We start from the raw sequence: 26,522 nt of genomic DNA, 5'->3' as shown, positions 1-26,522 counted from the left end.
TGTAACCCTTAGTTTAAAACTGATTATTTTTTCTTAGTGGCAAATGGTAAGAATGTTGGTGTTTGCTGCCTTGGTAATGATCTTGTACCTGACTTGATATGTTTGCAAAGTTGTGTAGGTAGGGAAAGAGAAAAACCAGCAGAACTAAGCTTGAATTTTATTTTAGTGCTATTACTTTCTGTTTTAAGTACTGTGTAAGTACTAGTTAATATATATGGCTATTGAAAAAACCACTTAATGTGAAATATTTGCCTTAGGTTTTTAAGCTGAAATGGCTAAATATTGAATATTTGTTTATATTGCTTACTGAAGGGTGTCAAAGGACAAAGTTGATAAGCCATTTTAAATTGTAAAGCTGTACTTCACTCCTGCACGTACATTGTATTTTAGTCCTGTCTGCAACTTTCTCAGAGTCTGTATTCAGTCCATCTATGATTGTACGGTACCTTACAATACTAGTATACCCCATTTATTTGTGAGGAGTGCATTCCCATATCCCCCGTAGATGCCTGAACACCGTGGAAAGCATCAAACTCATATGGATAATACTTTTTCTATATATACTCCTGTGAAAAAATTTGCTTTATAAATTAGGCACATCAAGAATTTAATAACTAATAATACAATAGAACAGCTATAACCATATACTAACATTAAAATCACTGCAAACGTGAAAAATTAATTCCATTCCAATTTTGTTTTGTTGAATTATTACACATTGTCAAGTATATCCATTTGTTTGTCATAAATATATTTTCTCTCAGGCTATTACTTGCCTTTTTTTTTTTTTTGGTCTTTTTGAGACAGGGTCTCACTAAAGCCCCAGCTGACCTGGAACTCGCTATGTAGACCAGGCTGGCCTCAAACTCACAGAGATTCACCTGCCTGTGCCTCCCAAGGGCTGGGATTAAAGGCGTGCATCACCACCCGGCTTATTACTTGTCTTTTAACATCTAAGTTCTTTCTTTTTCTTTGGTGCTGTTTTTAAAATTTATTTTTCCTTTTGTGATACTGATGATCAAACCCAGGGTCTCACATATGTTAGGCAAGCACTCTACCCCAGGGCTCTATCTGTGGTCCAACATAGGATTTTTTAAATCAAAAAATAATGTAAATTATATGTAGTCAAATTTTTGAGAGTTCTAATATCTTTTTCTTTTCCTTTTTGAGACAGGGTCTCCCTGTATCCCAAGCTGGCCTGGAACTTGCTATTGTAGACCACGTTGGGCTGAATCACACAGATATCCATCTACCTCTGCCTCCTGAGTGCTGGGATTAAAGGCATGTGCCATCACACCTGGCTAATTTTAATAACTTTTGAGCTTTTAAAAAATTTATTTTTGTTTTATGTGTATTTGTGCTTTGCCTGCATATATGTAAGTGTATATATGTGCACTTCCCAAGGGGGCCAGAAGAGGATGTCACATCCCCTGGAACTGGAGTTACAGATGGTTTTTAGCTACCATGTAGGTACTGGGAACTGAACCTGTTTCTGATCCTTTATGCTATTAATGTGATACATTATATTGACTGAGTTTTGGGTGTTAAAGCACCCTACTTTCCAGAGCTGAATCCTACTTTTTTATGGTGAAGAATCCTTTTTTCCTAATGATAGATTGTCATGATATAGTGGGGGCTCACCTTGAGCTCCCTAGTCTGTTGTTTCAGTCTCCTAAGTGCTGGGATTACAGGTGTATATAGATATGCCTGGCCGTATGGTAATCCTTTCTAAAAAAGAATATTCAAGATGGCTCAGTGGTTAAGAACACTGATTGTTCTTGCAGAAGACCCGGATTTAAATCCCAGCACCCACATGGCAGCTAATAGCTGTCCATAACTCCAGTCCCAGGGGATACAACAGTCTCTTCTGTCCTCCACGGGCATTGCACGACATGGGTGCACTTACCTACATGCAGGCAATACACGCATACACATAAAATAAAAATAATAAATAAAATATTAAAAAAAGAATATTCCCAGATATGATTTACTTGTATTTTCTTGAGGATTCATCAGAGACACTGGTTTCTAATTTTTTGTGATGTCTTTGGTTCTTGTAGCAGAATAAAATTGGCCTTATAGAGTGAGTTCTGATTTGTGTTGTCTTATCTTCTAATCTTTTTAAAAGCTTTTGTGAAGAATTGGTATTCATTCCTCCTTACATCTTTGGTAAAATTCATCAGTGAAGCCATCTGGGGCTGGGCTTTTCCTTGTAGGTGGTTTTTAAATCTTACTAGTTAGAAGTATTTTCAGATTATTCTTGAGTCTTTTTCAGAATTTGGTGTCTTTCTAGGAGTTAGTTTATTTCAACTAAGCTGTCTAATTTGTTGGCATACAGTTATACACAATATTTTCCTTATAATCCTTTTGTTCTCTATGGTTGGTAATAATGACTGCTCTTTTTATTTGCAATGTTGGTTTTATTTTCCTTCATGTAAGTGCACCCATCTCATGCCGTGCCCACAGAGGTCAGAAAAGGGTATCAGATCCCCTAGACTGGAGTTACCAGTGGTTGTTAGTCGCCATGTGGGTGCTGGCATTCAAACCTAGGGCTTTTGTAAGAACAGCTAGTACTCTTAACTGCTGAGCCATCCCTCCAACCCCTTAAAATTAAAAAAAATTATTATTTTTATATGTATGAGTGTAATATCTGCATGTAAGTAGATGCACCTGTGTCATGAATACCTGCGGAGTTCAGAAGAGGGTGTTGCATCCCCTGGAACTGGAGTTACAGATAGTTCCTAGCCTCTTTGTGGGTTGGGACTCAAACCTGGGTCCTCTGCAAGAGCAGTCAGTGTTCTTAACCACTGAGCAATCTCTCTAGCCCCAAAACATTTTTTTTTTTAAACTTTAGAGAGCTTCGCATAAAGATCTAATTCATCTTTTTTTTGTTTTTCTCCTTGAGGGAGAATCTCATTATGTAGACCCAAATCTTGTTCCTCCTATTTCAGTATTCCATATGCTTGGGTTTACAGGTGTGCACCACCAGGATCATCTCTTACTCATTCTTTAAAGATCATATAACATATATAATTATTAATATAAGTAATGCTGCAGTTAGCTCTTGTATATCTTAGTGTATTTTTGTGTTAACTGTATTCTTGAGTCTAAGTTCTTTCCTCTCCTCCCTCTTCTGTTTCCCTCTCTCTCCTTCCTCTCTCTTCCCCATTCTCTTTCTGCCTCTCTTCCTGTCCTTCCTCCTCTTTTTACTCTTTCTTCCTATTTTATTGTAATTTTCTTTCTTTCTTTCTTTTTTTTTTTTTGAGACAGGGTCTCATGTAGCCCAGTAGCCCAGGCTGGCCTTGAACTTGCTGTGTTTCCAAGGATGATCTCAAATCTCTGATTCTCCTGCTTCTGCCTCCAGAGTGCTGAGGGCACAGTCATGTGCCACTGTGTGTGACTTTTGGTATGTTTTTTGTTTTGTATTTGTATGTTTTTGTGTGAGTGTGTGGTATGTGTATGTGGTATAAGTGTATGTGTGTGTGTGTAGACGTGTGCATCCATGCACATGTAAAGAGGGCCAGAGGAGGACTTAGAATGTCCTGCTGTGTCTCTCTGCCTGTTCCTTTTTAGTGCTCAGTAATATTCCATTGTCTATACCATGGTATATTAGCCATTCATCTGCTGAAAGACATCTTGGCTGTTTCCAGTTGGGGTGACTGTGAATAAAGCTCCTGTGAGCATTCATGTGTGACTTTGTGTGCATGTAAGTTTGTAGTTCATTTGGGTAAACACCTAGGAGTATGATTGTAGGGTGAGAAACAGGCATTTAACCTGGGGCTATATATAGGCCTGTCCTTAGTATCTGTTCTGCTTACAGCTGCCCTCCTTAACTGTGACACGTTGCCCAGGTCTGCCTCTATCAAGGTGAGGTTCTTCACAGGAAATATTTCTGAACAAACCTGGGAAAGTATTTACACTATTTATCAACACATGTCCCTTCATTGTGGTTGCTGCTCTCTCCATTCTTGTTGCTCCATGTTGTATTTCGTTTTTGATTTCTCTAGTAGTGTGAATGAAGACCTCAGCTCTCATTATCATTTGGGTTTTTATACTGTGGCAGAATTTGAACCATGTCAAGCGTACCTCTCAGCAGTATTAACCACACTTGCACCATTGTGCACTATCACCGCTGTTTTCATCAGGGAATATGGTCGTTTTAAAAGAGAAATTTACAAAATCTACCTGAAACTATTTGGCAAAATATGTTAGTCAGTTTATTTTGATTTCATTGCAATAACACCCCCCAAGAAGCCCAGTCACTATGGACAATAATCTTTGTTTCACACACACACACACACACACACACACACACACACACACACCCTACACACATTTTATGGCTAGAATCTAGGCATCTGGTTACATCTAACTGCAGGGGAAGCTGGGTAATTTGTGTAGCCACATAGCCACATTTAGCCCCTGGGGACACTGGATAAAATGTGGCCTCTGTAGTCACATGCCCACATCTGGCTGCAAGGGAACTGGGTATTAGAATCTAGCTGTGTGAATAGGAATAGGAGGAAATTGGTTTGGTGATTTGGTAGTGTTATTAGCCATATTAGATAAGATTATTGTCATACGAATTATTGTCTTGATCTTTGAGGGATGGTATGATGGCCATTATACAATTTCTTAATTCTTGATACTTTCCAGGAAAGTATTTTTCTTTTTAAAAATTTTATCATTACTGTGTGTATATATGGTGTGTGGGGGATATGTGCATATATAACAGTGCACCTCTGGAGGTCAGAGAACAGCTTTCAGGAGTCAGTTCTCCCCTTCTGCCTTTATATGGGTTCTGAGGATTGAACTTGGGTCATCAAGCTTGTGTGATAAATACTTTACACACAGCCATTGTGTTGGCCCTAGGAAAGCATTTTCTTTCCTCTTTACAAAAACTTCAGTGATCTTATTCTTTAATAGCCAAGAGAGAGTTCTGTAATAAATTAGGTCCACCAGTTTATACACCATTGGGATACTCACTTAATAAAAGGTGTTTTATAAAAGAGAAGGCCATAATATGTCTTCACAGTAATTACTATAGTTATTATAGTCGAATATATTTTAAATAACAGGGCTTGGTGCTTTCCAGCTGTTGATTTGTGGTTTTTAGTATTTATTTTTATTATTTTTATTTTATGTGTATGAGTGTATTGCCTGAATGAATGTAAGTGCACCTGTGTCAGGCATTGCCCACAGAGGTCAAAAAAGGATGGTGGATCCTCTGGAACTTGAATTAGGAACAGTTGTTAGCTACCATGTAAGTGCTGGGAACAGAACCTAGGTCCTCTGGAAGAGCAGCCAGTGGTCTTAACCACAGAGTCATTTCTCGAGCCCTTGCTGATTTGGTTTTAAGTTAAAACTCCTTGTAGCGTTGGTTCTTTATTATTTTTAAAAAGGAAAGGATAGGAAATCTGGAATTGGAGAAGATATTTCTTTTTTGTTTTATTTTTGGTCTTTTTGAGACAGGGACTCCCTGTCTCCCCAGCTGACCTGGAACTCACTATGTAGACCAGGCTGTCCTTGAACTCTCCAGCCTCTGCCTCTCCAAGTGCTGGGATAAAGGCGTGGCTGGAGAAGATGTTTCTTAACCAGACTAGCAAGTTGAGAGAGAGAGAGAGAGAGAGAGAGAGAGAGAGAGAGAGAGATAGATATGTTTAGCATGAGAGTATTAAAAAAAAAATAATCAGGAATAAATTGGCAGCCTGGAACTCACTGTTGCTGAGGATGGCCTTGAACTCCTCCTGATCCTCCTGCTTCTACCTCCCAGAGTGCTGAGATTACAAGTGTGTGCTACCCTGCAAAGCTGTTTTGTAGATTTTCTTACTGGTTTACTCCCTGGATACAGCTGATCAGCTTGCGATAGTCTGTATGCCTTGGTGTTATTCTGAACATTTTGCTGGTGTTTGAAGTTAAGGGTCAACGTTAATGTTAAATAAGCTCCCACTGTTCTTGAGAAACTCCCACTCCCCGAAGGAAAAACATTTAATCTGGGGCTCCATTTACCAGGAATTGCTGTGTAAGCATTGTGGAAGTTTTTCCAAATTAAAATTAGGTCCACCAGCTCATGTATTCCTTTCAAGCCTGACAGTTGACAGTTGGTTGTGTTTATGCACCCCTGCAGAGCACTCTTTAAACTCAGTCAGCAAATTGGAAACATTTAGCTTGGATAAACCCTCTTCATCTCCCAATAATCTCATCCTAGAGACTGCTGTGCTCTCAGATACACCATTAATACCCTTAGACTGGCTTTCATCCCTTATTAATACCAAACCTGTATTCCAGCCTCTTTATTTATTATAATTCCAGACTCCAAATGTTTATCCAGTAGAAAAGACCAGGTAGGTGTTCACATGGCAGTTTGAGAATTGTTATATAGGAGGAAAACAAAAACACCAAAACAAAACTCCTTTGACTACAAAATCTATTATTTTCAAATGTATATTTTCAAATGTGACACTTCTTGTACTGTTTAGAAAGTGCTGAGCATTTAGAATAAATACAATCACAGGCCAAGTAGCATTTCTATTAGTAATTGCTATGGAATGTACGCCAAGGGTTCAAGTGTTGAACTCCATATTGGGAGTTGTTGGAACCTTTAAGAGATGGGGCTTAGTGAAAGGCTGTTAGGTCATTGGGGGTGTCCCTTTAAGGGGGATATTGGGAGTGTAGCCATACTTCCTGGCTTACTGCCCTAAGTGAACAGCTTTGCTTTTCCACATGTTCACTGCCAGGATGTTCTGTCTTGACATAGGTGCAGAGTGACTACAGACAGAAACCTCTGAACCTGTGAGCTAAAAGAAATCTTTCCTCCTTTAGAGTTGAGTCTTTCAGGTATGTTGTCAGAGCCACAGATACCTAATCTAAAAGTGGAACCACACATAGACAGTGATCCCATAAGCTCCATTACCTAGTGAGGTCATGGCCTTCCTAGTTTGTGTAGGTGCACCCTGTGACATTCACACACATTCTCAGAGTATGTCCTCCTACTTAGTGGCACACGACTGGCAGGCTTGGTCAGGCTTTCTTCCTCAGTCCGGCTTAGCAGCTGCTAGCCCAGCTGTAGTAGAAACTACCTGTGTATTGTCCGAAAGGCAGAATCTCGGGCCCGCAGTTAGAATATAGTTTAGCTTCATCCCCAAGTATTCATAGAATCCATAAAGTTGGAAAAGCACTGGTGAGACAACCTTTCCTGGAGCCTGTAGTCAAGGAAACCACCAATCAATGTGAGGAAGGATCATTAAAACTGGAATTCAGACTTTTTATAAAGTAAAAACGACCCTCTTGTCTCTACCTCCCAAGTGCTGGGATTTGGGCCTATGCCACCACAACGGGCTTGGATTTGTGCTTTTAATTAACCCAGGCCAGGTGGCACAGGTGGTATTGGTGGCACGGGCCTGTAGCATGTACTCTGGAGGCTGAGAAGGAGGATAACAAGTTCAAGGCAGCCTGGGCTCCAAAGTGAGTTTAAGGCCAGCCTTGGCAACTTAGAAAGACTTGCCTCAAAATAAAAAATAGAAAAAAAATCCATTGATATTTTACTTGCTAACATGTGTGAGGCTCTGGATTCAGTCTCCCAAATTGCAAAAATAAACTAAGCATAATCTCAGCTTTATTCTGGACAGAGACCTCTAGAAAGGATAGATTTTCTTATAATCCTTTATAGGGCTTTTAGAAAACCTTGAAATGGAAGTTGTTTGTCTTTTTAGGTCATAAATCATCAGTCAAGAGAATGACATCAGACACTGCTTGGAGCTATCTACCCTAGATCAGGAAATGACTCCAAATGTAAGCTCATCACTGTGACTAGTTGTATCTTCTAGAATGTCTCCTTGGAAAGGGGGTTAGTATGTTATACTTGGAAAGATTAGGAAGCAGGGAGAACTTACTGTTGTTGACATTCATCAAAATATTGCCAACCCTTCCCCTGCCAGATAGTTGGGCTTGCCTTTCTGTCATTTTGAAGTTAGGACAGAGAAACTTGAGAAGATAGAATGCTTACTTATCATTGTCAGAATTTTTGAAAGTCAGAATGCAGCAGGCCATGCTGCCCTTTTCCTGTCTTGAGGATCATGAGGGTGTGCCCTGCAGCAGCATTTTCATTGGCATAGTGCCTGGGAGACTATGGTATCAGAATCCCTACTGACCAATGATGATCATGCAGAGTAAAAAAGAAATTTCTGTTACTTTCATAACTTAGATACTGTAGTCGCATTTAATCAGAGAATAGCATAGTGTGCATTGACTAACAGATCTTCTAAAAGCAAAATGGAAAATAAAACAACTTTTTCAAGGGGGCAGGGGAGAAACCTTGGGATGGAAAATGAAGAGGGAAAAGTAATGGCATTTCCTCAGGGAGCATTTTATCAGTGTTGAAGGTAACAGTTCTAATTCGAAGGCTGTCATCTCCCATGATTGAGTTCAGCTTTATGTAGAGTAGGAACTGATGTTCTAGCCTTTGTCCCCTGGTGGCCAATCTCTGTGCACTCTCCTCTGCATGACCTTCTTTATCTGTTTTAATACACATATTTAGTACATTAAAAAAAGCTTCTTTCATGCTTTTCTACCCTTCTCTCCCATCCACTAGCCTCTGCTTCTCCTTGTCTGTCTTTTACCCTGGTCCTTACTCAAGCTTCCCTGCAAGAGCACCAGGCCACCGTTTCACCGGCTTCATTTTAACTTTCTCTGACCGTTCAGCCCCTGCCCACTCTCATCTCCTTATTCCCGTGGTATGGGTCACCTATGTGTTTTGCCTCTTGAGAGCACAAGTTTGAATCCTGGCCTCACCACTTACTAGCTATATGACTGGGGTAAGTTGCTTAGCTTCTCCGCGCCTCAGTTGATAGTGAAAAAAACATCAGAAGGTTGGTACAAAGTGCATAGAAAAAAAATGTCTGTCACATAGTCACAGCTCGGGTGAGTCAGAACTGTTGCTGTCATTAAAGCCTTCCCAGGCTCCTTGGCCTGCTTCCAAACTTACTGGTGTGTTCCTCACAGGGTAAATGTGACCAGCAAAGGGTGTGGTGGTGACATTTCTTGTACTATAGTTGGTAAATCAGCACTGCCTTCTCAGTAGTAGGTGGTGGGGAATCCTTTCAGCTCAGAAGTGGCCAAAGACTACATGGCACTTCTAAGCTATGACAGAAGCCCCATTGTGTTGAACCACTGTTAACAAGCAGGAGAGATGTGGCTGTCCTTTTCACTCCTTGGGACTGCTACCTGTGATGCAGAAGGATTCTTCTCAGTCATTTTTAAATTTTCAGAAAGATGGCAAGATTGGGAATAGTAGAGAGCATACCTTGATTTGCCATTCACTTGGTCCACTGTTACCATGTTACCCTGTCTGCTCTCCCATCCTGTGTACACACATATTCATAGCATTTATATCTTCTGTAGGTATCTGAGAGGAAGGTGCATATACTAGGGCCCCAGACCTCTCAACACTTCATTTTGTATTTCCTGAGAGAGTATTGTTTTATATAACCACAGTGCAGTTGCCAACCTTAGCAAATCTGAAATTGATCTAAGACTTATTAGATATATGGTCATATTACAATTTTTAAAAAAATTATGTTTGTGATGTTGGTTATTAAATCCAGGAGCTTGTGTACTTGGCAAGTATTTTACCACACAGCTACATCTACAGTCCTGCTTTTTTTTGTTTGTTTGTTTGTTTGAGAGACTGGGTCTTACTCTGTAGCCTGTAGCTCAGATTAGCCTTGAACTCTCTCTGTAGCTGGTATAGACTCTGGTCCTTTTTCCTTCACCTCCAATGTGAAGGGATTGCAGGCTTGTATTACCCACACCTGGCCATGTTCCAATATTTTCAACTGAGTCCATCATGTCTTTGTAGAATTAATTTTTCCCCTTCATTATAGATTCTAGAATTGAGTGTGCTTTTTGGTTGATCTTTCTTTTCCTTTTCTTTCCTTTTCATTCCTCCCTTTCCTTCCTTCTTTCCTTTCTTTTTCCTTTCATTCTTTTAGGCAGGTTCTTTCTGTAGCCCCAGCTGGCTTGAACTCATGATGTAGACCAGGCTGCCCTTGAACTCACAGAGATACACCTGCCTTTGCCTCTTAAGTGCTAGGATTAAAGACGTGTGCCACCACGCCACTCCTGGCACTAGTTGGTATTAAAAAAAAAAAGTTCTTTACTGTGGATCATCTCAGGCTTTAATGAAGTTGATTTTGTTCTTGAAGAATGCTGCCCTGTCCCCTTAGTAAGGGCCGAATTAAGTGAGTATCTGTGGAGTGCCCTCCTTCTGGGCAGCTACATGATCTCTCTTTGGGAGGCCTTTCAGGGCTCCACTATGTAAGTCCCCAAATTTGGTCATAGCCTTCAAGCCACACTATCTTTTAAAACTTTCAAGTTTATAGAGACTCTATTCTAATCCATTAGAGTTATGCACTGATAAACAGACAGGAACTCAATTTTCTTTATGGTCCTTTGTACCTACTCCCATTTCCACTTGTCCACATGAGTCTCCAATGGCTTTGCCTATGCCTGGTTAATCTCGAGCTGCCCTTTGGCACCCTCTACAGGCTCTGTGCTGCATGAGCACCTCTTCTGAGGTTTGACACTGGCTGCCTCGTTGGTTGGCTCCTCTCTTCTCTTTTTACACGAATGTGGATCCTGCATCATAGTCTGGCTTCAAACCTGTTTGGGTTTATTTTTCTTTTTTGGTCTTTTTGAGATAGGGTCTCCCTGTAGCCCCAGCTGGCCTGGAATTCGCTTTGTAGACCAAGTTGACCTTGAACTCACAGAGATCCACCTGCCTCTGCCTTCCAAGTGCTGGGGTTAAGGGCAAGCACCACCTCACCCCCAAAACCTGTTTTTTTAATTATTATTTTTATTTTATGTGTATGAGTAATATTGCTGCATGTGTGTAAGTGCACCTGTGCCATGCAGTGCCCATGGAGGTCAGAAGAGGGCGTTGGAGTCCCTTGGAACTGGAGTGATGGATGGTTGTTAGCTGCTATGTGGGTTCTGGGATTTGAACCCTGGTCCCCTGCAAGAGCAACTAGTGCTGAGCTGTCTCTCCAGTCCCATTCAAACCTGCATTGATTGTTAAATTTATCAAGAATATATTTCTATGTTAAATACATATTTTCCCATGGTCTTGTTTCCATGGTCTATATATTTTTCTAGACACGAGTACTCCTTTTAGCATGTAAATCATCTACTCAGTAGGCAAATGTATTGTTGTGTTTTCCATTTCAGGGAGCATCTAAAATGAATATGTATTGTATGTATACCATTTTGTATGCTGTTTATAGAGTTTGGTAAGTGGATAGGAATTTAACAGGTAAAAATAGAGAGGAGAGTCTAATTTGGAAAAAATGTCTAGGATAAGTTTAGGATTCTTTCACAAAACAGGGAGATTGCCAAGCATGGTGGTGCAAGCCTGTAATCCCAGTACTCAGAAGGCTGAGGTAGGGGAATCTTATGTCCAAGACCAGCCTTGGCTGCATAGCAAACTCAAGGCCAGCCTGAGCTACATAGTAAGACTTTGTTTCAAAAAACCAAGGGCTGGCAATGTATCTCATTGGTAGAGTGCTTTCCTAGTATGTACAAGTTTGTGAATTTGATCCCCAGTACTATAAAAACAAAACAACCAAAACCCACCAAAAACTTGGAAGAAAGATTGTTTGAAACATGGTTGGGTAATAGTGAGAAAAGTAGTTGAAAAGTAGGTGGCCTAGGACTTTCAATAGAATTGATGGCCTCCAACCTCAAGGGAAGAGCCTTTGTGAATCACTGCAGAGCCCAGAGCAGCTGTATGCAGGGGCTTACCTGCTGTTGTGCCATCCCTTTCCTATCTCAGTTTCTCTCTCTGTCCTTTCCAGTCTCGGCGCTGCATCTCTCCCCTGTTGACATGGGGACAGGGGAGCCCTGGGGCCCCCCCAAACCATCATCAACAGCTCAGGTTCTAGAGGAGGCTACTGTCTTATATTATTCAGTATCAGGGAAGACCACACAGACTGGAGTTCTTTGGGTCATAATACCCTTAGGCCTGTCTTTGAATAAGGGGACAGGGTTCTGCCCAATCTGAAGCACAGGCCAGAGAACAGGCAGGAACTACGCTGGTATCTTCCCAGAACCCTAGGAGTAGGTGATCTGGATTTCTTCAAGGAAAAGAAAGTGCTACACAGGCAAGGCTGCAGACATGTATCATGCCTTCTTTAGGCCACAAGAACACAAGATTACCTCAGGCAGATCTGAGGAGGGTGTGGCCAGAGGCAGTGGAAGAGAAGGAGAAAGGCCAATGGTGGACAGCCCTTGGGTACACCGTTGGCTACATTTCCTGTGAGATCAGGCCTGGGAAACTCAGAGTGACTGATTTAGATAGAGGAACATTACAAATACTGGTTTCAAAGTGTTTTTGACAGCTCTGTAGAAGCATCCGTCAGTATAAGACCAGTTCATCACATAGGAAATTAACAGACCTTCTGTTGACCCAAAGGCTTCCCTCTTCTTTACCTGGATTGTCCTAGGACACTTTCTGAGTCTCCCCTCCTATAGCTGCTATCTACCTACCCTGCATCTTATACATCATTTCAATATTTATTTTAGATGATCTATCTATCATCTATCTATTATCTATCTATCTGTCTGTCTATCTATTTATCTATATCTATCTATCTATTTATCTATCTATCTATCTATCTATCTATCTTCTATCTAATGTCTGTCTCCTGTCTTCTATCATCTGTTTACTATCTATCTGTCCATCCATCCATCCATCCAACCATCCATCCATCCATCATGAGATTGAACCCAGGGCTTCACACTTGTTAGGCAAGTGCTTTCTTGCCAACTACACCCCCCCCCCTCCGAGTTCTAACACTTTTTATATTGACTTTCCCAGTTCAAAAACCTTCAGATTTTTGGTAACATAGTATATATATATAGTAAGTGCAGAAGTTTATCATTCAAGGTCTTATAATAGTTGATTCCCATGCTACATTACTGTTCTTTATTTTTTCATCCCCCTTCCATGTTATCCGTTAATCTTGAAGCAGCCGAATGTTTACCACTCCAGGAACACACCCATGCTTTTCCCATGGCTGCCTGGCTGTTCCCACTGTTTTCAAGGCTGGAATGTCTGGGCTGGGGTCTGATGGGAGATAGGAATGTGAACTTGTTCCCAGAGCTGGGATTTATGTCACAGACCTAAAATAGATTGAATGAAGCAGGTAGGGAATAAGACTTTAGACAGTTACTTAAATTCTTAGTCATCACACTCGAAAATAAGACCTTAGTGGCTATTTTCATTCTGCACTGATTACAAGTCACATCTTCTGCATAGGGACAGCGGAGAATGCAGTGGGGAGGTGATGAGACAGATGGCTGGCAGATGGGTCTTTCACACGTGTGTACTACAGCCAGGCTGGATGGGCAGGAACTGGAAGGGCTTCTGAGAAGAGGTGGCCGAGTCTTGAAGGATTCACAACTTCGGCTAGCAGAGAAAAGGGCAGCACTTCCAGTACAGCATGTGGCTTGGGTAACTGCACTGGCAGTTCTGGGGCATGGGGTTGAGAAGGTGAGATGCATGGAGGTGGCTGTGGCCTGCATTGCATCTGCAGTGGTGGTGATGGTTACTTTTTAACACATGTGGCTCCAAGCAGGGAAAGCCACGAAAGCAGTGGAGAGATGCTTTTTCTTTTCTTTTTAAAAAAAATATTTTATTTATTTATTTATTTATCTTTTTTGAGACAGGGTCTCACTGTAGCTCCAGCTGTCCTGGAACTCACTCTGTAGACCAGGCTGACCTTGAACTCAGGAGATCCGCCTGCCTCTGCTTCCCGAGTGCTGGGATTAAAGGCGTGTGCCACCAAACCCGGCTTAGGCTTATTTATTATTTTTATTTTATGTATATGCATGTATTGCCTGCATGTGTGTGAGTGCACCCATGTGGTACAATACTCATGGAGGTAGAAGAAGGCATCATCCCCTGGGACTGGAGTTAGGACGGTTGTTAGCTGCCATGTGGGTGCTGGGAATCAAACCTGGGTTCTCTCTGCAAGATCAGTCAGTGCTCTTAACCGCTGAACCATCTCTCCAGCCTGAGAGATGCTTTCTTTACCAGTGTGTAGTGACTAAATGCAGAGACTGTGGAGGAGGCCCGGGACCCTTGAGCCATCTCTAGTCCAGGGACATAACCCTGATTTGTGTCCTCTCAGAGTGAAGAGACAATGGACTTCAGGAAACCCGACAGGTTTTGTTGTAGTTGTTGAGACAGAGTCTCACTCTGTAGTCCAGACTGGCCTACAACTCATTATTTAGCTCAGGCTAGCCTTGAGCTCATGCTAATCCTCCTACCTCAGCTTCTCTAGTGCTGGGATTATAAGTGTGAGCAACTGTCCCTGGCTCTGACAGTTCATTCTTTCAAGTAATATATATTTAAAAAAAAGCCATTTATTCTACTTCTAAATAGCAAATGAACAGCATTTCGTAGCTGCAAAAATTTTGGCACCTTTAAGAAGGAAAATACAGATATTTTTCTTAAAAATAAACTCTTAAAAAGCTTAAATAAAAAAAAGATATAGTAAATAAAAATATGAGACTAAGCAAAAAATATTAAAAAAATCAATCATAAGTTGAAATGAATCCAGACTACCTTAATACATACATATATGTACACTAGCCATATACTGATTTATTTTTAAATATTTTATTTATTTTTATGTGTATGAGTGTACACGCATGTAAGTGCACCGTGTCCTGCAGTGCCCGAGGAGGTTAGAAGAGGGTGTCAGATCCCCTGGAACTGGAGTTACAGATGGTTGTTAGCTGCCATGTGGGTGCTGGGAATTGAAGAGCCCTCTTTAAGAGCAGTCACCTGATTTTTTAAAATAGTTAAAATATTTCAGGTTTTATATTTGCTTCCATTTCAGAGCATATACATTGAGTTCTTAAGGATTTGAAAAGGTAGGACACTCCTTATTTGTTTATTTATTTATGTTATTCAGCTAGTTATTTCACTTCAAACTCATGGCGTGGGCCACCATGCCTGGCTTGATATATTTTCCCCTTCTTAATATTAGTTCCAGCAGGAGCTGCAAGTGCGGTCTAGCTGCAGTGGAGGCCACTATGAGCCTGGAAAGGTTTTGTCTGCTAAGAGAGAGACCTGTGCCAAAGGAAATTAACTTGGCTATTTACAAGCTTATTGTGGCCCCTTGGCTGCCAAGTGGGTGTGCCAAGGGAAACAGGTTTGTTGTAGAACCTTCAGGGCATGGCCTTGGTTAAATAAAGAAGGTGCTAGAACACAGGGGAGCTGGCTGCACCTTGAAAGCTGGTTCTTCTCTTTTCAGTGCATATAAACACCAGTCTTCCAAAAAGAAAAAGATTGAAAATTTTCTGACAGTAATGCAGACTCCACTTTAGAGAAGAGTGATGATGAAAATACAGCTTTATTTTTGGGTCGTGTTATGCTTAGAAAGCTGGTTGTTAAACTGGGAAGCACGACTTTTAGAATTCTGTGGTAACATAGGGTGCAGGAAAAGTATCACCCAGATGGTATTTGCGGGAGATTACTGACTGATAATCCTTCCTTGTCCTGGGAGATTAAGTCTGCCCAGGTAAAGCTGTGGTCAGCTGATTTTTTTTTTTTTAAATAAATTGTATTATTTGTAATTCTGCCAGTATCTGGTGTCTGCTTGGACTGTTTGTACATCTGAGTGGGACTGCAGAGCCCGGCTCTCCTTTGTGTTGAGGAAAGCACTCCCTCTGCCCAGGTTGTTCTTTGTCCACCGAAGTTAACAACAGGTGGTGAATAGAGAGAGCGTCCTAAGGGTGCTGGGTGGAGTCATTTATTAAAAGACCTGCTTGTGGTGAGGCTGTGAAGACTCCCAGAAGTGGGGCGGGGCCTCTGAACCCAGGTTCCTTTCCTCACTGGGACTCCAGGGTGCAGAGAGGATGTGGCCCCGGCATCCCTGGGCTGAGTAGTAATTTTAGGTGAATGTAGTGCCATGTCTTCTGCCTTCACCTGGAATGGATTGTAGAAACACAGACCTGTGTGAGGACTACCAGTCCCCATTTGATTTTGATACCGGCGTGAACAAAAACTACCTCTACTTGTCTCCCAGTGGAGATTCGTCTCCACCCGGATCACCTACGCAGAACTTTGGTAACTATTGATTTTGTAAAGTTCGGTTTACTGTGATAAAACCTAGATGTAAGTAAGTTGGGTTCATTTGGCTTTCAGATTAGTGTAAAGATGTGCCAGGGAGTTGCTGTGTTGTAGCCAAGCTGTTCTAGATTCAATACAAACAGATGGGTGGCTCGTTAAATATTTGGAATGGGAAGTTGGGTTTTAAAGTTAGCACTATTTCTGTGTCCTTTAGAGGTTTGCTGATCACTCAGTGGTTGATGGTAATTAACAAACAGGGGTCTGAAGACCTTAGGTTCAAATCACCTGAGTAATTTGTGAAACCTGACTGGAATTTGTCTTGGTAAACAATGCTAAGCATCTCTAGCACTGACCACATTCAAGAGCTTGTGATAGGTGTCATGGATTTTGTTCTGGAAGACTAAGAGCTCCATAGCAAAATACCCAGGCCATAGAATGTTTAGAAAGAAAAATTTGGAAATAGTTGTTCTCTCCCACATGGTGGCATGAAACTGTTCACAAGGCTAGAACCTGGTCAGGACAGTCAGTTGATCAGCACAGGGCATTAGGAAGTTGGGACGAGGGGCCCAGCCACTGCTACCATGTTGGCTGGGTCCTACTTTCTAGTCGGTGAGAGGAGATGGCTAAATGACCTCCTCTGTAACAAGCCAAGGAAGCAACCCAGCTTTTCCCAGAAGAAGTTAATTATTTCCTTACTAGTGAAGAATAGGTGACATTTTGTTCTTTTTTAAGCAACAGACCATGAGACTTAGAAAACAGATGGTAAAGAGTTTAGTGTGAAACCTGTTGCAGGTACTTGGGGTTTAGATATTTGTGACCGTAAATGTGTCCTAATGCAACATGCCTCCACCTCCTAGTTGCCACCTTTGGGATGCAATTTGGATTTCCAGGAAAGGACAAATATTGACGATTATAGGGCTGACGTAGAGGTCGGCAGCTGCTAGCTCTCTGCTGGGGGAGTTGGGCTGTGGAGAACTCACTTCCTTGGCTCACTTCCCTTGTCTGTGGTCCACCTGGGATCACTGGGCTTCCCTTTTACACAGTACCTAAAAGGATAGCCTTGTTCTAACTTCTGAATCTTGTGGATCATAGCAGTGTCCACAATAGGGAAGTTAGAGCTCCATCAGTGAAATCTTGTGACTTTGCAGAGCCAAAGTGGCATGTGTATAGCCTCCAGACGCTCAGGGATCCCAGGGAGGCTTGCCCTGCATACTTTAGTCCTTGGTTGCTCTTGTCTGTTTCACCTCTACTCATCTTCTAGTTATAAATGTGACCACCTTTCAAGGTCTTCTGTCAAAACAGTGGCATGTGTGGGCTGAGTATACCTTTGCAAATTTCTAAAAATTATCCCCATCATTCCTCAAAGTAGTCTGAAGGAGCTTTGGGATGGTGTGACTAAAAAGTGCATAAAAAGCAATTGAACAGCAACAAATACAACCCCATTCATATGCCCTCACTTGCCCAGATTTTGCTTACATTATTGAAAGGAGAGGGAATGTCTTTTAAAACAAGCAGAAACTACCATAAGCAGTCATCTAGTAGGAATGCACATGATTCTTTAAAAATATTTATTATTTTTATTTTATATGTATGAGTGTATTGACTGCATGTATGTAAGTGCACCCATGTCAGAAGAGGGCATTGGATCCCCCCTGGAACTGGAGTTAAGGATGGTTGTTAGATGCCATGTGAGTGTTGGGAATTGAACCTGGGTCCTCTGCAAGAGCAACCTATGCTCTTAACCACTGAGCCATCTCTCCAGCCCAGAACACACATGATTCTAAATAGCCAAATAAAAATGGAGATCCGGAAGTGTGGTTCCTGACTGCTGCAGATGGAAGGAATGACAGCTTCTCTGTTTGTACTCTTTGTGTTCATGTGTAGAAACTCTTGGGACTACTACTTATTTAAGGATTTTAAAAAATGCTATTTTTAATTGTGTGTGTGTGTGTGTGTGTGTGTGTGTGTATGTGTGTATGCACATGCCAGTTGAGGCCAGAGATAGTGTCAGATCCCCTGGAGCTGGAGTTATAGGCACTTGTGAGCCATTGATGTGGGTTTAAGCCCCAAACTCTGGTCCTCTATAGGAAAAGTCCTGTGCTCTTAACCACTGAGCCATCATCTCTAGCCCCCTATTATTTGTGTGTCTTTTGGCCACTGTATACTTTCTTTTTTTATTTTTTTTTTTTGGTGTATGTTTGTGTGTGTGTGTGTGTGTGTGTGTGTGTGTGTGTGTGTGTGTGTGTGCAACTTGTGGGGGTTGGTTCTCTTCTTCCACCCTGTGGGTCCTGGGAATCAACAAGTGCCTTTACCTGCTGAGGCATCTTGCCAGCCCCCACTGTGTACCTTCTTAATCAGCAGGCTAGTTGTGCAAACAAAGAGAATTGACGTAAGAAGGCATCTTACTTAGATTCTTTGAGTTATAGCCTTTGCCATCAATAAGGCAAAAGGCTAAAGTGATGAGACACAGTCAGTGGGCAGATATTAAGCAGTTTGAGTGGAGAGTAGGAAACGAGCCAGTGGCTGGCAGGAAAAGAGGTCTTTTATCGGGGCTGCTGAATGCTTTTAGCATAGTCAACCCACACTCAGAAATGCCTCCTCTGTCCTGACGCATAACCCTCATAAATACGCACAATCAATAAAGGACATTTTATGAGACAGAACTTATCCCTGAGATGTGATCATGTGTGCTTTGATTCTGTTCTGTTCCATTTCTTTTCTGTCGTGTTCAGCTGGTACTGTTGCTAAATGGCTTTTATAGCCTGTGGTCTGAAAATGCTGATTGTGATAGGTGTTAGAATCTGGAATATGAGCTCTACAAAGGGGATCAAGTCCTTTTGCTATTATTGTTATTTACTGCTGTTTTTCCAAGTGCCTGGACTAACACTTGATATTTGGGTATCACCAGACATTTGTTGAATGGAAGCCAGGCATGGCAGCATACTCCTGTGATCCCAGCACCAGGAGGCTGAAGCAGGAGGATTATGATTTTGAGGCCTAGGCCAAATAAACTCTGTCTCAAACAAAAACAAAAACAGAAGCAAACGAAACCAAGCAAATGTCTGTTGAATGAATGCGTGCACAGAATTGTTGCAGATGCTCATTCATTTTACAGATGTGAGCATTGAGTGTAGAGGAGATGTGTAATATCTGCAAATCACCAAGTCTAGTTAGCCTGAACTGGCACAAGCACCCATCTCTCACTTCTCAAACCAGCAGTGTTGGGGATCAACCCTGAGCCCAGTCCCAGTTTGCATACTTACTCTACCACTAAGTTGGACTCCAGCCTCTATTTTGTTTTGTTTTGTTTTTTTAGATGATCACACCTTGGCCTCCCTGGTGATGGATCTTACAGAACAGGTTAATCTTTCAGGCATACTTTCTCTGGTCAAGGGTTTTACTGTGTGGTGGGGGCTTGTTGTTTTTTTTATATGCCGCTTGAGCTTGAACTTAACTGTGGGGGGGGGGGGGGGGGGGGCGCTAAGCAGCAAGGATGTCACAGCTGGTGGCCTTTTCTCTTCATTCTGAAAATGCCTGCAAGGATATTTTCCTAGATGCTGTTTATGTAGAATCTCTCTTCCTCTTAGAATTTTCTAGGAAAAGTCAAGAAGACATAGGGTTGAGCTTTTAACACCTTTGGTTCTACCAGTGACTTCAGAAATTTTGAGTAACCAAAACAGTCCAACAGCTGGACCGAGCTACAGCCCATTAGTAGAATGCTTACCTAGTATGCATGAGGTCCTATGTTCAGTCCCCAGTACTGACAGGAAAAACAGCAATCTCACAGCTTAATGCTTTCATATTTGAAACTCTGGAAAGAGTAAAAAGTCAAGCTCAAACTCCTCAGCTCAGAGTTCCTAGAGTTTCTTTCTAATTCTGCTTTACCCTTTCGAATTTCAGCTGGGTTGTTCTTACTTCTTTTTAGGGAAGTGGTAACTGCTCCTTATAGGCTTTTTATGATTACAAAGGTCTTAAAGAGCAAACTTATCTATGGTTTATAAAATTAAAACCAGGGTAGAACTGAAGAAATATAGAATCCTGTCAATGGAGAGGAAATTTAATGGTGTGGAGACATCCTCTCAGGGCATCCCCAGATTTTCCCATGACTGACCTTTGTCTCTTTGTAGAGTGTTCCAGCTTAGTAGTTTTATATCTGGTGTTTGGAGGGTAGAGTGGGAGGAGAGGCGGTACCCTGGAGAAAGCAGCTGGAGACTTCTTCACCCCCCCCCCTTTTTTTTGTCTTTTTGAGACAGGGTCTCCCTATAGCCTCAGCTGGCCTGGAACTCACTGTGTTGACCAACCTGGCCTTGATCTCGCAGAGATCCACTTGTCTCTGCCTCCTGAGTGCTGGGACTAAAGGCATGCACCGCCACACCTAGCTTCACCCTCCCATTTTAAAGATGGAAGCTTTAATAGGTCTGTTCTTCCTTGGGGATCTTTTCTTCCTCCTCCACTCTTTCTGTGAAGTTTTGGAAAGTGACTTCTTTCTTGGGTGAAACATTAACTGCTATCAGTGACTGCTGTGGCTCCCAAGCTCCCTATCAAACCCACCCCCCTTGTCATCAACTTTTTACCACCTCTCTGTTCCCTTTCTTCCTTTGTAACCCAAACATTGCTCAATTAAGCGTTTGGGGTTCCTGGCTCTCCCACCAGGTGAAACTGGTCATTTTCGCAGCTTCCCTTGTTCCCTACCACCTCAGCCACAATTATTCACCTCATTTCCCCCTAAGGTTTTACTCTTCTCACTATGAGCTGATAGTGAGGAAATTACAGCCTTGAGAGGCGAAGTTTCCACAGCCCTTGCTTCTGCATCTGAATCACCATCTTCTGAAGGTGCTGTGTTTGAAGGGGCAGCTGTCCTCTGTCTTCTGAAGGTACTGTGGGTCAAGGGGCATCTGTTCTTGTCTCTCTGTTTAGGATTTCTGTGCCTTAGGTCAGATCTTCAGTCTGGGGCAGTTTTGTCTCTTGTAGGTGTTTGGTGGGTGTGAGGCTGCTACTGACATCTAGTGTCCAGAGGCACACATGATAGAGCCCTTCTAGAAAAATAGTATCTGACTGTAGCTGGCCCTCATGTCCATCCTCACCTGATGTGGGGACCCCCTAAACATTCCTCCTACTTCTGGGGTTTGTTATATTTAGAAACAACATGGAGGTATAAGACTCAAGCATAGACTTATAAGGGGAAAAAGATAAAAGATAGCTTTATCTTTGGATTTTCTAGAATATGCATGTATGAACATTTTTAAGGAAGCACATTATATAATTAATAACCATTTAATAAAAATGCTCAAAAGGGCCAGTTAGATGGTTCATCAGGTAAAGGTACTTGCCACCAAATCTGATGACCTGCATTTAATCCCAGCGTTCCATATATGGAAGGAGAAAATTGACAACTGCAATTTGTCCTCCAACCTCTGCAGCACATGTGTGACCCCCCACACACACACACACACACACACACACACACACAGAATAAATACACAAATCTGACTGCCACATGTGTACACACACACACACACACACACACACACACACACACACACACACTGAATAAATAAACAAATATTAAAAATTGTTTTTAAATGTTGAATTATATCTCTCTGGATGACCTTTGGAGTGGAAGATGCAGCAGGAGAGGACAGTTGCAGGAAACAGAGAGGTGGGTTCCAGGAGCAGTGAGCTTGATGGAATAGGAGGTAGGAAACCATGGAAAGCTAAAGCAAGAGGGGCCCTGGTCAGGTTCTTACTTCAGAGACAAGGCCATTTTGGAGGCTGGGTGGTGAACAACTTGGGAGTGTGGAGATGGAGGTGATTAGGGGCAAGAGTCTGAGCAAGTGAGAACCTGAACTGAGGTGGGTGGTGTGATTACATGAGGTGTGAAATGGGTGTCCAAGCTGAAGTGATGTCTCACAGAGGTGAGGCGAAAAAGCCCAGAGGACAGGTAGGGGAGGCTCCAGACAGATGGAGGTTCAGACTGAAGTCCAGTCAGCTATCTTGGTGATGTCATGTAAAGTAATGACTGATGACAAGAACTGTCCTTGTGAAAGTGCTGTGGGAGGGGCAGATGCAGAGTTGAGAAGGCTGAAGCGTGATGGGGGCTGGGGACTGTGAGCCCAGCCTCACAGCAGAGTACAAGAGTAGGAAATCAGATGAGTGGTGGTTAATAGGGAGCGTGGGGGAAGAAAGAGGACTTCTGTGTACTCACTGCTTGTGAGGAAGGGGCTTGAGGCTCTTGAGGATGAACACTTGGCCAAAGGTCACCCAGCTAGTAAATCCACTTTTTTATTCCTTTCCATCTGTATCCAGTTCCCTCAGGTGACTCTAACCAAGTACTACCAAGGAAGGGAGAGGCTTGAAACAACAGGAATTTACTCTTGTTTCACAGTTCCGGAGGCCAAAAGTCCAAAATCAAGCTGTTAGTGGGGGCGTGTACCGTCTAAGAAATTCCGTCCTTGTGTCCTTTTAGCTTCTGGGGGCAGCTTGCCAGCCTGGGCATTCTTTACCATCCTCTGCATCTCTGCAGCATCCCCTGCATCTTGGTAGCAGCACTTGCATCTCTGCAGTATCACCTGCATTTCTGCAGCATCACAGGCTGGGCCTGTATTCTGAGTCTTCCTTCTACACTCTCCTCTCTGGTCTCAGTGTCCAGATCTCTGTCTTAGAAAGACATTGACAATTGGATTAGTGCTTACTCACATCCAGTATGACCTCACCTCAATCTGGTTATACCTGCGAAGACCCTGTTTCCAAATAGATGCATTCACAGGTACCACGAGCTAGGAAGTTGAACCTGTCTATGAAAGGGATATAAGTCAGCCCACAACAGCTCATTTCAGATCTTGTGCTTGTCTTTTAAAACAATCTCACCCCCTGCCCCCGCCCCCATTTTCTCAGTGAAGGGTTTGAATTGGATCCCAAATTCTTTTTTTGAGACAGGGTCTTTCTGTGTGTCGCTAACTAGTGTGGAACTTGCTGTGCAGAACAGACTAGCCTTGAACTTGTGGTGATCCTCCTGCCTATGCCTCCTGAGTGCTGATATAGCAGGCATGGCATGTGCCATCCAAATTCTTTTGAGATCTAAAATTGTATAAAATGGCTCAAGTTTTAGTCATGGTAGAAAGTCTTAAAGGGAAGCAGTCTTAGTTGGACTGAAGGTCAAAGGTAATGAAGTCTCAGGTGGGAGTCCCAGGTGGGGCTATGGGGCTGCCCCTCAGCATCTGTGCTGAGGAACCAAACTGTACTTGCCACACTTGCTCATGACTGGATTGTGGAATCTAAATTCCTAATAAAAAATACTTCAGGAGCCAGACCTAGTGCCACAAACTTGCAATCCCAGCATTCAGGAAGCTGAAGCAGGAGACTCATGAGTTCAAGGCCAACCTGGGCTATATGTGATAAGGTGGTATCTCAATAAAACAAGACAAGACTGTCCTTGGCTGAAAATTATTGAAGCATGTGGTGATTGATATTACGTATGGGAAAAGGAATTCACTTTGACTAAATCTTCAGCAAATAAATGAGTTTAAATATTAACGTTTGTTCTGTTGTAGGTAATGTGAATTCTGAGATGAAAAGATGAAAAGACTTGTCCAAAAGTGGAGACATGTTCAGTGCTGAGTGGTCTCCTGTTCCTCCTCTGTGGCTGGCTTGTCTTCCTTACCTCCCATCACCTTCATGCTAGCTCCTACACACGCTAGAACCAACCAGCCCCATCTTCCTTACAAGTTTTCCGAAGGCTTACATCCTGTTTTTCAGCAAGTCAGAGACACCTCAGATCATAACATGTCTTTCTGTGTTTTATTAAGGGCTGTAAAGTATTGCCATTTAAACTGAAAATCAGTGCATTCTTGTCACTTAAAAATTTGAATTTCATGCTTGTTGAAGATTTATGCAGTTGTATGTGCTGATGTTAAGACTCTTGGGCATACTTGGGCATACTTTTAAAGTTAAGATTTTCCTAAGACACCCTCATGTGTAATCTCACCTGCCTTGTGTTTCATTTAGGAATGCCGTAGGCCTGATCTGTTTATTTTCTCCACAAATATCTGTGTTCTGCCTTGCTTAAATGAAGGATCTCTAAGGAAATCTGGGATTGGTTAAGACACTGATCCTAGTTTACAGGTTTCAAAGTATATTTACAGGTGACACGTGGCTATGTTCAGCGGTTACCTAGCCCTGCCGCTGTATAGTCTCTACCTCAAAGATGTAGCACATTCAACTGTGTTAAATGGTGCCATGCGGTCTGTCCTTTCCATTCTAATTCCTAAGATTGCCGAACTGTTGTCCATGCCTCCAGCTGTCCTCTCAGTCCAGGCTACTGTGTACTCTGCTGCTGGAGGGACTTCCCAGATGACACAAACATTGGTTATGTTCCCACTTAAACTACCTCAGGGATCCCCTGGTTGGAATTGAAGATGGAGGACAATCTGCTTCATTCGACAAATACAAAGGAAGTAGCTAAAGTATCAGTAACATGCTGCAGGCAGGTGGTGGGAATGATCACCAGTGTCTAGTCACTTGGGTTCAGTCATGTTGACACTGACTTTTCCAGCCAGAGACATGAAAAGCCTCTGTGGAGAAAGAACTGGCCCTGGTCTTTTGTCCTGTCCTGATCCTTGGTATTTCTCTAAGAAGAACTATGTGTAGAAACAGGAGTGTAAAAATCACAAAGACCTGAGTTTTAGTCTTGTCTCTGTGACTCTGGGTAAGTTATATGACCTCAGAGGACCTCATTTTTCTAGTAGAAATGACTAGCTTTCTCATTGGGTGTTGGTTGTTATTTTTTGAGTTTGTTTGTATGGAACATGCTGTTAAAGAAAAACTTAACCTAGTTAACCTTGTTAAAGCACTCTGAGGATAACTTTATTTAGTACCTTTGAGGTTGGTTTGGCATCCATTGCCCTGGGCTATTGCCTTCAGGGACAGAGACTGGATAAACCTGAACACCTCACTGATAAGTGGGAACTTATAGTCAAGGACAAGTGTGGGGATCTGTATATGGACAGCTACTAAGAACACATCAGGGGTGAGGTGGCTTCCGACTAAACCAACCTGATGGAACTCTTGAAGAAGGCTTTAGGCAGGCAGATCAGACTTTACCTGGGCATGGCAGGGATCAGCTATTAAGGATAGGGACTCTGGCTACATTGACTTAGAGGCATTCTTTTGATTAAACTGGGTTTTATGAAGAAGTACACAGATGGCCTGAGAGAAGATTCAGAAGCCTGGCTAAAGTTTGGCCAAACAAATAGTATGTGTCAAGGTAAACCTCCCTTCATGGTAGCTAATATAACAGACGTCAATAGATGTTAGTCACAGCTTTTGCTTTTGTCTTTTTAAAAAGCTTTCTATCAAATTCTAAGAAAGAACATTAAAATTAGCAAACAAGTAAGGATTTATTAGATTATTTCTCACCTTCCATGGTTTGAATGAGAAATTAATATATTTTCTCCCCCAAGCCACACTCTTTCTATACAAAATACTATTTCTGAGCATAGGAAATAAAAGAATGTCTGGAAATTTAAAGGCAAAATTTGGGTGTTCAGGTATGGGGATGCTGTTGCGTTAGAGATGAAAACTGGTTTTGATCTAGCCTCCAGGCAGTTTTGTTTTTTATAGTCTTATTGTCGCTATATGCCATCCAGGCCTTGCCTTCAGCCCCTTTCTTTTCTTTCAGAGATTTGAAGCATCTCCTTTCAAATGCGATTGCCTGGGTTCAAACACCCAACTCTATCCACCTGCTCAGGTGTGTGACTTGGGCAGGCTACTCAGCCTCCTCAAGCTTCCAGTCTCCTCATCTGTAAACGGTGATAGCAATCCTGACGTCATGGAAGTGTAGCATATAACTGACTGACAGCATCTGACCCTCTTAGCTCAGATTTGGATGTAAATAGAATGTACTGACGGAGTGGCTGTATTTAGGAATTTTCCCAAGGCACGACTGCCATGCTTTGCTGATAATTTGACCATCTGGCTTCTGTTCTTCCTTGTCATGTCCTCCAAATTGAGCTTCTTAACTTTGACCTTTAATGGTAGTGATTTGCTGCCCCCTCCAGGTTAATGTGGAAAATGCGTAGAACATGTCATTGCTAACTGACCTGGTTAGACACTTAGGAAAAAACCCAGGCTGTCTTGGTGGTCCTGAATCCAGGAATGGGCAAATTGGCAAAATGCCAAAGTCCCCTTTTCTGAGACATGTGTTTTCTAAGGGAGTCTAATGAAATATTTGAATAGTATGCACTGAATCGTAAGTTTCCCTTATCTGAAATTTTGGAAGTACATATATTTCAGATTTTGGAGTTAAACTAAAAAAATTTTTTTTTTTAAATTTGGGAATATTTGCATGGACTTTACTGAGTGAACATGCTTGACTTGAAAAGCAAAAATC

General features: G+C 42.1%; 1 protein-coding gene across 5 annotated transcripts in view; it reads left to right on the top strand.

Annotated features, from left to right (window-relative positions):
* Window positions 1–26,522, top strand: part of Tpd52 (tumor protein D52) — a 100,458-nt gene that overhangs the window by 48,637 nt on the left and 25,299 nt on the right. For 2 of the 5 annotated variants that reach the window (XM_017796354.2, XM_017796353.2), the window contains exon 1: window positions 15,911–16,132. The exons of 1 other annotated variant lie outside the window; for it this stretch is intronic. In XM_017796354.2, coding sequence (XP_017651843.1) covers window positions 15,997–16,132 — 136 coding nt within the window. In that variant the 5' untranslated portion in view covers window positions 15,911–15,996. Of the gene's footprint in view, window positions 1–15,910; window positions 16,133–25,819; window positions 25,881–26,522 lie in introns of those variants that run through there. 2 more of the 5 variants (XM_017796355.2, XM_029560161.1) reach the window with 2 other exon arrangements.

The sequence above is a fragment of the Nannospalax galili genome, unplaced genomic scaffold (assembly GCF_000622305.1).
Source record: "Nannospalax galili isolate Female #2095 unplaced genomic scaffold, S.galili_v1.0 scaffold829, whole genome shotgun sequence".
Classification (NCBI taxonomy): domain Eukaryota; kingdom Metazoa; phylum Chordata; class Mammalia; order Rodentia; family Spalacidae; genus Nannospalax; species Nannospalax galili.
The sequence above is the reverse complement of the archived record's forward strand: the minus strand, read 5'-3'. Positions and strand labels throughout refer to the sequence as shown.